Below are 14205 nucleotides of genomic sequence, written 5' to 3'. Positions count from 1 at the left end.
AAAAATGTCTTTTCATCCGAAAAAGATTCAGCCAAACCGTACATTGTGCTCTGTGTAAATGAATTCAGTTTTATCTCGCATTGTCTTTTAATCTTCGAAATGAGCGAAAAATAAATTTCTGTTGATTAAACGTATTTTGAATTTCCGTATCATAAAAGAAGATAATTCCTGTACTGGTGACAGGTCTACCTCCTACTACATCTAATAAAATTTTCAATTTACAAATTCTGAAACTAAGTCAATTTGAGCCTTTGTTCCCGAAACAATTGGTGATTCATTTTTAGCAAAATGAAAATTTGGATACTGTTGTTCGGATTTTTCGTAAGCCATGGAGCTTCTATCCCAATTGGAACATCGACAATTGGAATGTTTGGTGATAAGTATCAGGGTGACATCAAATTGAACGAAGCTCAGAAAATCATTTTTGGGAACAATCATTCAATAAGTCAAAGTGAAATAAGAACTGGTTGGACATGGGAAGGATTTCGGTGGCCAACTAATGCTAATGGTTTAGTGATAGTTCCATACACAATCAGCTATACACAAGGGTTTTGTATGACGCATATGTTTCAATTTAATTACAGTTATTACGTTCCACATCAACACTTTCAGCACAACGAGAAATTGAAACGATAGAAAAAGAGCTAACGATCATTGAGCACGCAACCTGCATTCGTTTCGTCCATCGAACAACAGAAGACGATTACGTTGACATTATTGATGGTAATGGTTGTTGGTCGTGGTTAGGAAGAGTGGGAGGGCGACAGGAACTGTCTTTGGATAGAGCCGGGTGTGTAGAACAAGGTATTCCAATTCATGAAATGATACATGCTCTAGGCTACGACCATATGCACAATCATATTGATCGAGACGATTACGTGACAATTCATTGGGAAAATATTTTGTCGGATTTCTACGCAAACTTTGACAAAGTTGATCCGCAATGGTTCGACAACTTTGGCACACCGTACGATCTAATGTCAGTGATGCACTATCCAAAATGGGCGTTTTCCTATAACGGCGAAGATGTGATCGTGCCACATAATGCATACTACACCGAGAAAATTGGTTCGCCGTATTTGAGCGAAAATGATGCCTTACGATTAAATCGAATGTACAATTGTCATAAGAACTAACTGATGGAAATAGAAATTGCTTTGAATTCAGGTAAAGATTCCTGTTTAGTTATATGATATGAATGGATAAACCCAAGACAAAATGTTGTGCCATTATCTTATGTCGTTGGTTCGATTAACCGAAGGTATGCTTACCATGGCTCCGATGAGATGGAATTTTCAATAATGTTCATCTTAATAAAATGTAACATGCATTCGTCTATCAGATAGGAATAGCAGCAGAAACTATTCGTTATGTGATTGGGACACCTATCAGATGTGTTAACGAATAATATCAAATATTCGCAATAGAATCAATTGTCTTTAGAGTACGGAAGACGCTTATGAATGTATTTTCTGTTGTTATCTAATCTTGTATTTTGAAATTGAGACATTCTGATATAGTACGTACTTGTTGCGGTCTCTATGCTAAGATGTAAATACATGGCACTGAACGATTTTGATTGAAAATCATTTCTTTTTAAGTTTATAGCATGTGCAGAAGACAAACCAAATTAGACAAATTTTTCAAACTTCATATTTTGAGTATGTTGATCCTTATCCTTATCCTGATATGAAGTGTGTGTATGGACATGTACATAGCTCGGAGTTTTAGGTCTAAAATTTTTTTTAATTCTATGAAATTTCTAAAAAAAATTCTGAGTCATCTAATTTTTGGAATTTTAAGAATATTTAAGAATCATTGACCTACGTTAGTGAAGGGCCGTGACGCAAGTCAGTTCACACTGAAAAATTTGTCAAAAAAATTTTTTTCCGCAGGACTGAGGAACATATACACAACTTTTTTGACTTTTCCCCCTCCGCTCCTACTACCTCCCACTTATTTTATTCTAGGCGTCCATACGAGTTCAACGAGCTATCACAAGCCCCATAGGGTTAAGATTTGGCCGAGATATTAAATTTCAAAACTTGAATATTTGTATGAAGAAATTGATTTCCATACATTTTGAAATAGATGAATTTCACCAACCTTTGTCCCTTTGTTCCTTTGTCACTTTGTTACAACGAAACTTTTGAATTTACCGGTGGATTTGGCTGAAATTTTCTGGGTATGTCAAGGACGTAATTCTAAGAAGCTATTTTGAAGGAATTTTCATAAAGCTTATAATTTCGGAGCTATGAGGGTTTTAAGCTGTTGAAAATATGGCAGATAGAAAGTTCGTTTAAAAGACAAAGTTATAGAGTTATAGATCATAGTCGACGCGTGTTTCATGGTTTTCCTAAAAAGTTGCTTATCTTGGAGCTATGAGCATTTTAAGTGCGTTAAATATTTGAATTTCGTCAAATTTTCTATTTTCGTCAAATTTTCGATTTTCATCAACTTATTGATTTTCGTCAAATTTTCAATTTTCGTTAAATTTTTAAATTTCGTCAAATTTTCTATTTTCGTCAAATTTTTATTTTCGTCAAATTTTTGAATTTAGTAAAATTTTCGATTTTCGTCAAATGAAAGCTGGAAGGTTGAGATGAAAGACAGTGTTATAGTTTTGTAAGAAGAATATTTTCGTTCAAACTGCTCAATATGATTGTATATTATCTGCGATCAAATTCTAAAAAATCAAAACTTACAAAAGTACTAATATTGCCCAAAAACACTTACTTTTTTGGCACTTTTTTTTAAAATAATTTTCTTTCTAAAATTTTTCGGCTAAAATTTTTATTGATCGCGTGCTTTCCTCGTCAACTGCACTTACACCGATATCAGTTCTTTTGTAAGTGGACAACAGGCCTTGCGTCACACCTCCACTGTAAGTGGTTTTGGGCGATTTAGTCTCCAAAAATTCCTAAATTTAAGAATTTTTAGGAATTCTAAGAATTATCTGTAAAAATTCTTTGAAATTTTCAAAAATTAATTTAAAAAAAAATGAAAATCGAGTCCTGGTCTACCATAATTTGGATTAAAAAAAATAACAAAAGACTTTCCAGTAATTCTCGGTAATTCCTTTGTTATTTCATTGGAAATTGTTTTTCTTTCGAATTACGGCAGTAGTACATTGTACTTCATACAAAGGTGACTCCAGCTCTGCCGTAATTCGGAAGAAAAACAATTTCATCCAATGACATAGCGAAAGAATTACTGGAAATTCTTTTGTTTTTTCCACTGGAAATTCTTTTTTATCCAAATTACGGCATTTTGAGCGTTTTCGTTTGACGCTGGAATGTTCATGTTCACTAGAAAATCTATATATACAAATCCAAAAACAGAGAAAATGTTCAGTACTAAAATACCTCGATTCTGTTATTGATATCGAATAACAAAATAATTAATTGGAACCGTATGAGAATGAACACATGGTCAAACATTTGTTTTTACCATAATATCAATGTGAGTATTAAACGAAAATATTTAGGGCTCTAATTAATCAACACATCGTTAAAAATTCAAAATTGTTTCATAACAAGCTAAGCTGCTAGCAATTATTGGATATCGTGACACACAGGTTGTAAAATTTAGCGGTTTTAAATGGAACAAACCCATCAATTGTGTGAGGGTCAGTACGCGTAATCATGCGATAAATCTCCAATTTGAAACAGATTTTAGTGTGTTAATAGCCCCCCTTCAGTTTGCAATGAATAATTAACGAGACACGTTTAATTTCGTCGAAAATAATTGAAGTAATGCACGAAAAAGAATATTTAATTCGAATCAAAACGAAATCTTTCAAGATTACAGTCAACTTCGTGTACCCATTGAACTCAAATTTTAATTGATCGTTTTAGTTAACTGAGCAGCCACGGAAAATAAATTTTGTCTATCTTTAAGTCACACAAAAACATCTTTAAAGAGAAAGGGGTGGCGCAAGTCCTTCATTTCCTACCTATAAAAATATTGGTACCGTGGAAGGGTGACGCTGATAGCTCCGATATGTTACAGCTCATACAGCTCATTGTTCCTTATTCCTTAAACAATTTCTAAATTTTTTGCCTTGCGTCAATGTTCCTTACTAAGGCAATGATTCCCAGGTGTAAGAATCGATGAATTCATTCTGGCTAAAAATATACTCACAAGCTAAATTGCAATTTCATTGTTTTTGGAGGTTGAATGTTTGTCCATTCTTTTCGTAAGCTCGGAGTCTTTTTCAAACCTCCATTGAGTCATACATTTTTTTCTCCACTTAAATGAGGTGAGAAGATGGAGATTTGTTAACGCTCTATCTGATGACAGTCCAGGTGAGAAAATTTTGATTTTCTCACCTCTTGTTCCTTCCATGTAGTGAACAAGAGTTTTTTTTCTCTTTGCAACTGTCACTTTGTTTTGATTTTGAAAATTGGTGAAACAAATTGATGTTTCGCTTCGCTCTGACCGCAAACTACCGCTTTTGTTGGAATTTCTTATTTTCTCCCTTTGGTATACAAGTAGCCATTTCGACCTTTTTTCACCTGATACTTCCTGAAGCTTTTCCGAATGTACTTATTTTAGAACTTTTAATTGCGAAAAATGTCTTCAGGAGTTGTATCAAGAAAATGTGTAAAAATCCGATCATTGTCATTTACTCATACAAAAAATTAAAAGTTATCGCTCGAATGTACAGGACCAATCCGGGCCTGTTAAATTCGCATGGAGTACGTTACTAAAAAAGCATTGGTAATTCTGTTTCTCTTTCTCTGTAGACATAGGATATTCAACGAATATCTTGTCCAAATAAACCTTAACTTTATTTGATGAATGGATCAAGACAAAAGATTTGATTTCATGTATTCGTCAGGCTTTCCATATCAACGAAGACAGCTTTAACAGAACGTGTACTAAATGTACATGTATGAACGAACATATAATGCCGATTTATAACATTTACAATCAATCAAACTTTATCTTAACCACATACATGAGGTGTACGTACAATACACGTACGCATGTTACGATAATAATTTATTAAATAAATCAACCATTAACTTCATCGAAAATACATTAAGGAAATTACGGCTGCACTGAATAATTAATACTCTTACAGGGATAATTTACATATATAGGAAAATATATAAATTCATAAAATTGATTTGTACCGGTTCAGTTCATATATGTTCGACTTGAGAATATTTAATGGTTCATTTTATATGTATGAACAAAAACACCGAACAGCATTATGTGTTGAATGTACATACATATTGTTACCATTATGATTTGCGATAGCCTGCATTATTTAAATCGAAATTATAATTTAATTAGCGCATTAACCTCAATTTTATCCTCTATTAGCGCTTTATCTATCCTAAACAACTTTTTCTTTTAAAAAAAATGAAGAGAAAAGGGGTAGATGCAAATAAACTGAATCACAAGCAATAATTTGTAGCAATAACAAATAGTTCATATTTGTAACCATCAAGTAATTGCTATGAAAATGAGTTGATACCTCCAATTTGAAGTCGACAACTCTTTAATACAATTTCAATAATGAGGCCACTTACGGTTAGGTTCTGAAAACATTTTGTTTTACAATTATGATAAAACTTTCCTATCTACATTTGGGTTCACCTAGCTTTACTTCCGTTCTACTGGAGCTAGACCCATAATTTACGATTAACCACAATTCGTCTAGAGTCGTGGTTCCGGGAGAAATGTAATTCTAAGAGATATTCCTAAAAATCGTCATTCTAGGTCATACACATTTTAATTCTAGTGGAACCAAATCAAAGCTAATTCGAAATTGCATTGTGTTTCAAGTGGACAGGAATCATGATCCCTGTTGGCAGGGCGATTTGGGGTATTGGTACGATTTGGAGTATTTGAACGTTTCAGGTGTCACGACATGTCATTACGATTTTGAAAGAACATTTGGGGTAAAAATACGACAATTTGTAGTGTCAGTATAGTTAGGGTTTCTCTAATTTTTCCACGTTATCTCTAATTTTTCTATCTTTTACCATGTTTTCTTTCTCAAAAACTTTTTTTTAATCGACGAAGTATTGAAATCCTCAGGTCAAGTTCGAAAATGGGCGGTATCGGTTCAACCATCTGGTGGTAGGTCTCGAAAGAAGCCTTTTCTGCTCTTTGTCAACAAGATAACTGGAGCAAAGTCCAACAGATTTTCAAAAACTTTTTTTATTTGACGAAGTATTGAAATTCTCAGGTCAAGTTCGAACATGGGTGGTATAGGTTCAACCATCTAGTGGTAGTTCTCGAAGGAAGCCTTTTCTGCTCTTTGTTAACACGATAACTGGAGCAAAGGTCAACCGATTAAAAAAAAATGTTTGACGCAGAATTGAATTAATTCCTGAGGTTAGGTTCTAAGATAGATTTTGTTGGTCTAACGAACAAGCTGATGTTGTTTACAGAATTTTATTTAAATAGTATTTTTCTTGTTATGTGACTTTGCCTTGCAAACAAAACCGAATAAATAGAACAAAAATTAACGAGTGTGAAGTCTACGGCCAGAGTGAAGCGAGTGCCGCAATCCACACGAGTTCAAATTTTATTGAAAACATACGCTCATTTTACCGGAGTATTTTATATACAAAGTCTCGAAGATTTTCAGTGAAACTAAACAGAATTAAATCATCAATGAGAGATTTATTAGACGGTGTTCTAGGAGTTCTTCTTCTAAATGCATTTTTGTGGCCATCAACATACAAAATTACATTTCATTCAAATAAATCAATAAATCATTGCCAATAGAAATACTATTGAGACTGAAATGAAACTGAAAAACATTATCTTGAATAAGCGAGGTTTCATTAGGCTACCGATTCTTTCAGCCGAAGGTAATTCATCCTTTTCAGCCTCTCACTCATTGACAGATGAAACTAAAAAATGCGTTCTAGGACGATAAGGCTTCCTTTTCGTTCCGTCAATGAGTGAAAAAGGCAAAAACTCAGTATTTCTCACTGTAAAGTGAAAAATGGAATCGAGCTATTCCATCCCTCTTATTATCGTCTAATTAATTTCCCTTAATTTCATTCGACTTCTGAAGAATTCTCGTAACAGATATTATATCCTTATGATAAACGAAAGCTTTCAAGTTCCTGTGATCAAATTTATGAATATTTCGAAATGAAATGTGCGACTCCCGTCTGTAAAATTATTCAGAACGTTTTATGACGGAAGGAGAATTAAGGCGGTGAAGTGAATAAATTGTATAGGTACGTATATCGATCGACACTTTGTGTACCAACATCGTATTTATAATACGTAAACGAATTCGGTGAAAATTTTGTATAATGACGAAACGCACTCCAGCTGTGAGTTCGGTATATTTTCTTTTAACAAAGTAATAATTTCATTTTTTTTTCAACAGCTTTATAATCACCTAAGGTAGACTGATTTCGTTTCATAACAAAAAAAAAAACCGAACATAAAAAGTCGCACGATCCCCATATAATTTATTTAAACAACAAAAAATCAGTTTATAATCCCCAGAAATTGTGACAAAACAACATGCACACCCAAAAAAAAAACTTTCATTTTTTATCCACTTTGTTGACACTTTTCACTGAGCACACACAATGGAATCATTTTCACCATAAATAATACAACAAAGATTTAGCATTATTTTTCTTCGCTCTTTATATTCCCGAAAATTTATTTTTAATTCCATCAACTGAGCGACGAGAAAATAAAATGTTTTTTTTTTACTCCTCTATATAAATCTCCCTTCGTGCACGCTATTGCCTAACAACACTAAACAAAACGAAAAAAAAAATGTTCCTGAACTAACAAGCCAAGATAATTGTTTGTATCTACTTTGTGTTATATATCATCTAGGGACCGAACGAGGGACTATGTGTCGATTCGGCGGTTGTATGTCAATGTGGTCTGCGGGAGCTGCGGGAATCTACAGCTCTTACCAATGAAACTTAAAATATAATTCCATCATTGGTACATCACCAAAAGTCAAAAACGCTCGTAAAGAAACGAAAATCGAACCATCTATAACTATGAATGGAACACATCCATAACGTCGCAAATGTCAAAAATTACGATGTGTCAAAAGTTAAGTAGAATTTTATTTCGAAACGTAGTTCATTCAATCTGTCCGAAACTGTGATTTCCCGCACTTTCCACTGTAACATTGATATACGATATACGATGTTGTGTTCCCTCTCAGTGATATGGGTATTGGGTAAATTTTACACAGCGTGACCGGTAAATGGATAGGTTTTTGGTTGTGTCAACGCAGTGTATTAGTTTATTTACATTTCGGTGTCGAGGGAAATTAATCAATTTTGGTTAATTGCAAGAAAACATTAAATCGAAAGGTGTACCGTAATATGTGTGTGTTTGCTGACCTCAAACTTTGCCTATGATTATGAGAAGGAGGAAGGAGCCGAATTTTGTTTTGTCTCTAAGGAATAGCTTGAGCTTACACTCTCCAATTGATGGAGAACTGTTTCTGGCAATATTTTAATAAAATTTTCAACCAGATTCGTGGGCTTTCATTTAATTAAGTTCTTTTGACAAGAATCCGAAACCAATTCAGAGCTTCATGACCCAGGAAGTATCGAGAGAAGCTTGAAAAATGTTCTTGAATGTCAGGCTGTACATTCATGTGGAATAAACTTTAAGTAAGGTATTTCAATTGTATATATAGATTATGAAGGCGAAGGGCCATTCATAAATGATGTTCTCTAATGGCACTCCTCTCCCCCATCGTCTTATGTGGTCCGATTTCGCTTACCCTCTTCAAAAGAGAATCTACAAGTGACGTCAGCCGAATTTATTTACCAAATTTACTGACATTTACCAAAATATACCGAAATTTACCAAAATTAACTGAAGTTTACCGAATTTATGTTGCGATAAATTCAGTAAATATTCGGTAAATTTCAATGAACTTTGGTAAATTAAATTCGGTAAATTAATTTACCAGTAATAGCCCCTGAGGGACAGATCAACTTAGTTTTTCAATTGACAATGCTTTAATTTGTTGCTGGACGTTCTATACTGTTTAATTCCTCCAACTGCATCTGATTTTTGTTTATACCCTCCCTCTCCAACGTTCGATGTCATTTATGAATAGCCCCTAGGACTATATGAACGAACAATCAAACAACAAACTAAACGTTCAAAGTAGCGTAATTTCTTAAGCCAATTAAGATTCCATCAAATATTTAACCTTTCAACACTTGAATTTCGCCAGACTTAACAACATGAATGTTCAACAAACCTAAAAGTGTTGCGTGACCGCACTCCTAACTACCCTCCATTAAACGTAATCCATTGAACATAACACGGTTAATATTTAACATTTGTTTTAATGCGTAGGAAAACAAAAATTCTTAATCGCTAAAACAAAGCTTAATGGTTCACAAACAACGAAAAAGTCACCTTGGCTTTTAATTGAATTATGTAGGTGTACAAATACGGCAAAAGTGATTACTTATGCGTTTATTGTGAGCCGAGAACCGCTTTCAAAAATTAAATAAATGGATTCCATCTTCGTTACCGACAAATGAAAAGATTTTCCTTTCGTTTTTCGTTTGGTTTGAGTTTTCAAATACGGGATGCTTTCCGAAATCATTCCGCTGGATAAGTTTGTATGACCATATCGTAGATATAAAAGCGAAATTGTAAATGGTGAAATAAACTTTTTAAGAGCTTTGCTGCCATTATGTGGTCTAAGAGCCACTCATCGCAGCTGAGTAATAAATTCGAACATCAAAAAAAAAATCCAATTCAAAGGAACTTTTTGAAAGGGATGACCATTTTCAGATATAAACCGAATAAGAAACTAATTTCTCAGATTTTGTGTGTTATTCAATACATGGTAAGGTGAACGGAAAAGTTCGATGGCATGGCTCTGAAAGCTACTTTATTTTTAAAATTGTAAACGTGAGTTTGATTTTGTGTGTTCCACCATGTATTGAGTTATTTCCGTCGTTCTGAAGGCCAGTTCGTGAACTCGAAGTTATTTTCATTATATTTTTGCGTACCATTCCGTTCATTTTGTTTGACTTTTATTGAGGGTTGACGCTCTAATGACTTCAAGCATGGGTTCAATGGAATTGAATGGGTAAGGTGAGGCCGAAATTAATTCGTTTTTCATTACCACTTTCTCATCTACCTCGTCTTTAGTCCATTGAACTCGAATGTAATAGATTTTCCATTTACCTTCATTTTTCAGTAAAAAATTCTTTAAAAATCACTTGTAGCATGCAGATACTGCTCGTAAGTGGCGATTTATTACTGTTGATATCGAACCATTGAGGAGAGGAATAATTTATGTTTCACAGTTCTTAGTACCATACGTAACGTTATATTCTGCACAGTTTGATTGGTAAACTATTAAACGTATTCAACAGTTCCGCTAGCGGCGGTCAACACAATTATTTTATCAAAAACCAAGAGTGTTGTATCGCATGAATTGCAAGTTTACTCATTAAACTAAATTAAACTTTGCAGCGCCTTTGCAACAACGTATATAATACGATGGAGCATGTGAACTAATATTTTCTTTATATCAACTACGCACACCGGCTATTCGTGTTTACCCGCTGATCAAAGTCCCAATTGTTGAAGAATGATTATTCAAATAATTTCACTCAACGTACACCATCACTGACTCCTTCGGTGTACTTCTCTCTGATAGTATTGGTGTCAATGCACTTAATAAATTTCATTCGATGAATATTTTCATTAGATTAAGTTTGTTGTGTCTCAACGTTTATACTGCCATAGCACAATTTAAATGAATTTAAGCTGAAAATGATTTAATGTTATGGAACACAGCAGCAGTGAATAAACGACCGAACTATGTGCGGGTAACATTTTATTGTAGAGGCTATATTGCGGTGGTTGGCTTTTAATATGAAATTGTGGTAGAGAACAAGTATTAACAACAACTAATATTCGGAATTGTTATACATATTATAATAATTGAAATATGCTGCAGTTTGAGAACTTGTATTTCATTTATTTATTTTCGGGTAAATTTCGGAAAATTATAGGTTCAGTGTAACGGCAGATGGGCAAATGATGCACTTTAAATGTTATGTCAGTAATTCAATTAAAGTTGTCTTTTTTTATGGTGCACGGAAATAAAACTAAAAAAAATGGTTTGTACAATGTGACCCCTATTATGCAGGCGTATTTCTGGTGATTTAGAAATTTGTCAGAAAAATAGTTTAGGAAAACCACGTCACTCAAAGTGAAACATGCCGTCGACCCATTTTACCTTAACACGTCTGCCAGCTGACATAATACGGGTCAAGCCGACTGAAAGGTTTACACAAACCTGACCATAAACTTTTGACTTTTAGGAAATTTTCCGGTATCTTACTAGATCGTCTTTGCAGCCTTTGCAGATGGACACTTTATTTTTATCACACTTTCGCTCCTAGATCTTCCTGTCAAGTCAAACAGAAAATGGTCGGATCAGATTGTAACCTGAATTACCTGAACCCGGAACCTGAACAGCGTCCTCATATTGATGCATTGAATTGAATGCATAGAAGTGTCGGTGGGAGCACTGTTTTTTTTGTTTATAAATTTTATGTTTGATTGATTAACCACAAACAATTCTCGGAATATGACTGTTCGGGGCTGTGCATAAATTATGCATCAGAAAATGGTGTTTTTTTGACTTTGTCATCCATTAAAATCAATCAAATAACGAAAAAAAAACAATTAACAAAAACAAACCGCAAAAAAATTATATTTTTCCCAACAATTATATCGATGTTCAATTACACTTTATCAGCGGAAGGGAGCGAAAGGAAAAACTTCGTGCAATATAGACTAATTGAGCGTTTATAAATATCAATGAAACAATTGCAACAAAAAAATAATAATTGGACAGCAGTGTTCTCTGTTGAAAATTGACAATGGGAAACATACCGAATTGAAATAAGTTCATGCACGAATGTACATTTGTGAAATTACTACTTGCGAAAAAATGTGTTGAGTCAGATTCATTTGCATAAATTTTGGGTAAGTTTCATTGCAAGCAATGAAATCACATCCATTTTTTTTAGTAATTTTTTACAATCGTTCTGGTGCTATTCAAACAGCACTCTCAAAATTTTTGGGAGATTGGGGGGTCAAGCGATAGAGTTAGTTATTATTATTATTTTAAACTTTGCAATGCAAGAGGTGAGTATTTTTTTCAGACACATTTTTTAGCGCTCATACCTCAGCCTCGATGTGTGCCCGAAAATGTCGGACTGTCCAAGTTTTCATAAAACAAATTTTTTATTAGAATTTTTAATCTTCGCGCCCTTCGTTTTAAAATACCTCGGCCCACACAACTCTGATTATATTCCACAGTCTCAACCCACAGTATATGTCTCTTAGACTTCGATGCACTATATTTGTCATGCATTTCCGGAGAATGACAACATTTATCTCGACATTAAGTTGATTGGGGGGGTTAAAGAGACATCGAATCAGCACCAAGTTTCTAACTTTGTTCGTTTTACTTGAATCTCCCCTTACATTTTTCTCAATTTTTTTTTTGTCTCCGGGATTGTTGCAGACACCATTATCATAATTAATATGAAAAAATTGCGAAAATTAAAAAGTTTTTACAGAAATTTTTATGAAAATGTTTTTTTGAATGAAAAATATTTAAACTTAAACAGGATAATCGTCTCTCGAAACTGTTTTTTTTTTCTGCTGCAATTTTAAACATTGCAATAAAGAATATATTGCCGCATACCATCAGACTTTTTACAGTGCTTATCGCTGGTTTCAGCTATAAAAAACACTAAAGTTTGTCCGTATTTTCCGAAAAGAAGAAAATATTTTAAAATAAAAAGTATAATTTCCACGTTACCTCACATCTTAGCTTCCGCCGCGCCGCCGGTATTAAATATGTTGGGAAAATTGTTAGCAAGTTTTCTATTTAACAAGTTCTCTCCTTCCTCTACCACTTTTTTTTTTAATTAAATTAAATTTGCAAGCAAAGGATATTATGTGTATTGTTGATTCTGTACCAGGGATATATGATACTATTTACACCACAATTGCTTTGTGTATGGAAGTGATCTGGCTATGTGCAAAAGTTACAAATATATGTTCGGAACGGTTCAGAAGGGTCGGTAGTTTATTACACAACATCCGTAAAATAGCTTACATAAAACACCATTAAGCGGCATATTTTATATTATTGTTTCAAGTTTTAGTACAATGTTTAGGTAACGGGGAAGCTATTTGGTATGGCAGTGGCATGGAAAATGTATACGGAATTGTACGTTGTTTATACGCTTTGGAGGTAAAAGTATATACGAATAAATTGTAGAAATTTCAAGTAGAATATAGTTTCGTTATGTGTTATTTGTGTGTAATAAGATATGAAAGTAGTTTTTTACACCTTCAGGTATATGTGAATTGTATGTATATATATATGTACGTACGTAACAGCCGAAAACGTGGAAATGGAGTACATTTTATGGTAAGCAATTTACATATAAATAAGTATCAAATGTCTTAACTTTTCGAAGTTTAGTGTAGATGTTACAACCGGTGTGTGTATATACGAGAAGAGATTAGATAAAGCGAAGATAATAAATCCTCGAATTATTTATAAGATATTACGATGATGGCATAGAGCTTTGCTGCGAGCTGCTAAAAGTTTTCGGTTTTATAATAAGTATTTGCACTGACTTAATATTTATTTTCGTTTATAATTTGAGCGCCAGAATCAGTTTACATTTAATTATCAGAATTGTGCTTTTCGTTTGAAGTTAATTATACCAGAAATGAGGCGGAAAGTTCCACATATTCAACATTATTTGGAAATCACACTCAGTTTAATGTTTTCAATTAACGTACCTATCTCATAGTTTCCGTTTCTATGCTAATTTTATCAATTGGTGCACTGTACCGAAAGCGTGTCACAGTGCTATTGCTTTGCTTTATACCATCTAACGATTGATATCATTTAATAATTTCGGTACACTTAAGCAATTCGAGCATACAGTAAAACAGCATAACGAACTAATTGGAAATAAGTGCACAGATAAAAATATGGGATTACAATTTTTAGGCCCGAGAGGATTACTTTCAAAAAGTAATTCTTTTGGGATTAGATTTTTAATCTTCGCCAGAAATTGAAAAAATTTAATTCTTTCAGGGATTAAAAGTAGGACTAAACAATAATATTGAGGATTGAACGATGATACTGCTGCTTAGAAT

General features: G+C 33.6%; 2 protein-coding genes across 3 annotated transcripts in view; one reads left to right on the top strand and one right to left on the bottom strand.

Moving 5' to 3' along the window:
• Positions 1 to 14205, bottom strand: part of LOC119074935 (connectin) — a 109963-nt gene that overhangs the window by 86683 nt on the left and 9075 nt on the right. The window lies entirely within an intron of this gene.
• Positions 144 to 1168, top strand: LOC119074936 (high choriolytic enzyme 1-like). The gene is made up of 2 exons (XM_037181328.1): positions 144 to 553; positions 613 to 1168. Exons 1-2 carry the CDS (start codon positions 289 to 291, stop codon positions 1134 to 1136), a joined length of 789 nt encoding a protein of 262 aa, XP_037037223.1. The 5' UTR covers positions 144 to 288; the 3' UTR covers positions 1137 to 1168.

Source organism: Bradysia coprophila, unplaced genomic scaffold (assembly GCF_014529535.1).
Source record: "Bradysia coprophila strain Holo2 unplaced genomic scaffold, BU_Bcop_v1 contig_151, whole genome shotgun sequence".
Taxonomy (NCBI): domain Eukaryota; kingdom Metazoa; phylum Arthropoda; class Insecta; order Diptera; family Sciaridae; genus Bradysia; species Bradysia coprophila.
Note: the sequence above shows the minus strand (reverse complement) of the source record. Positions and strands in the feature narration are given on the sequence as shown.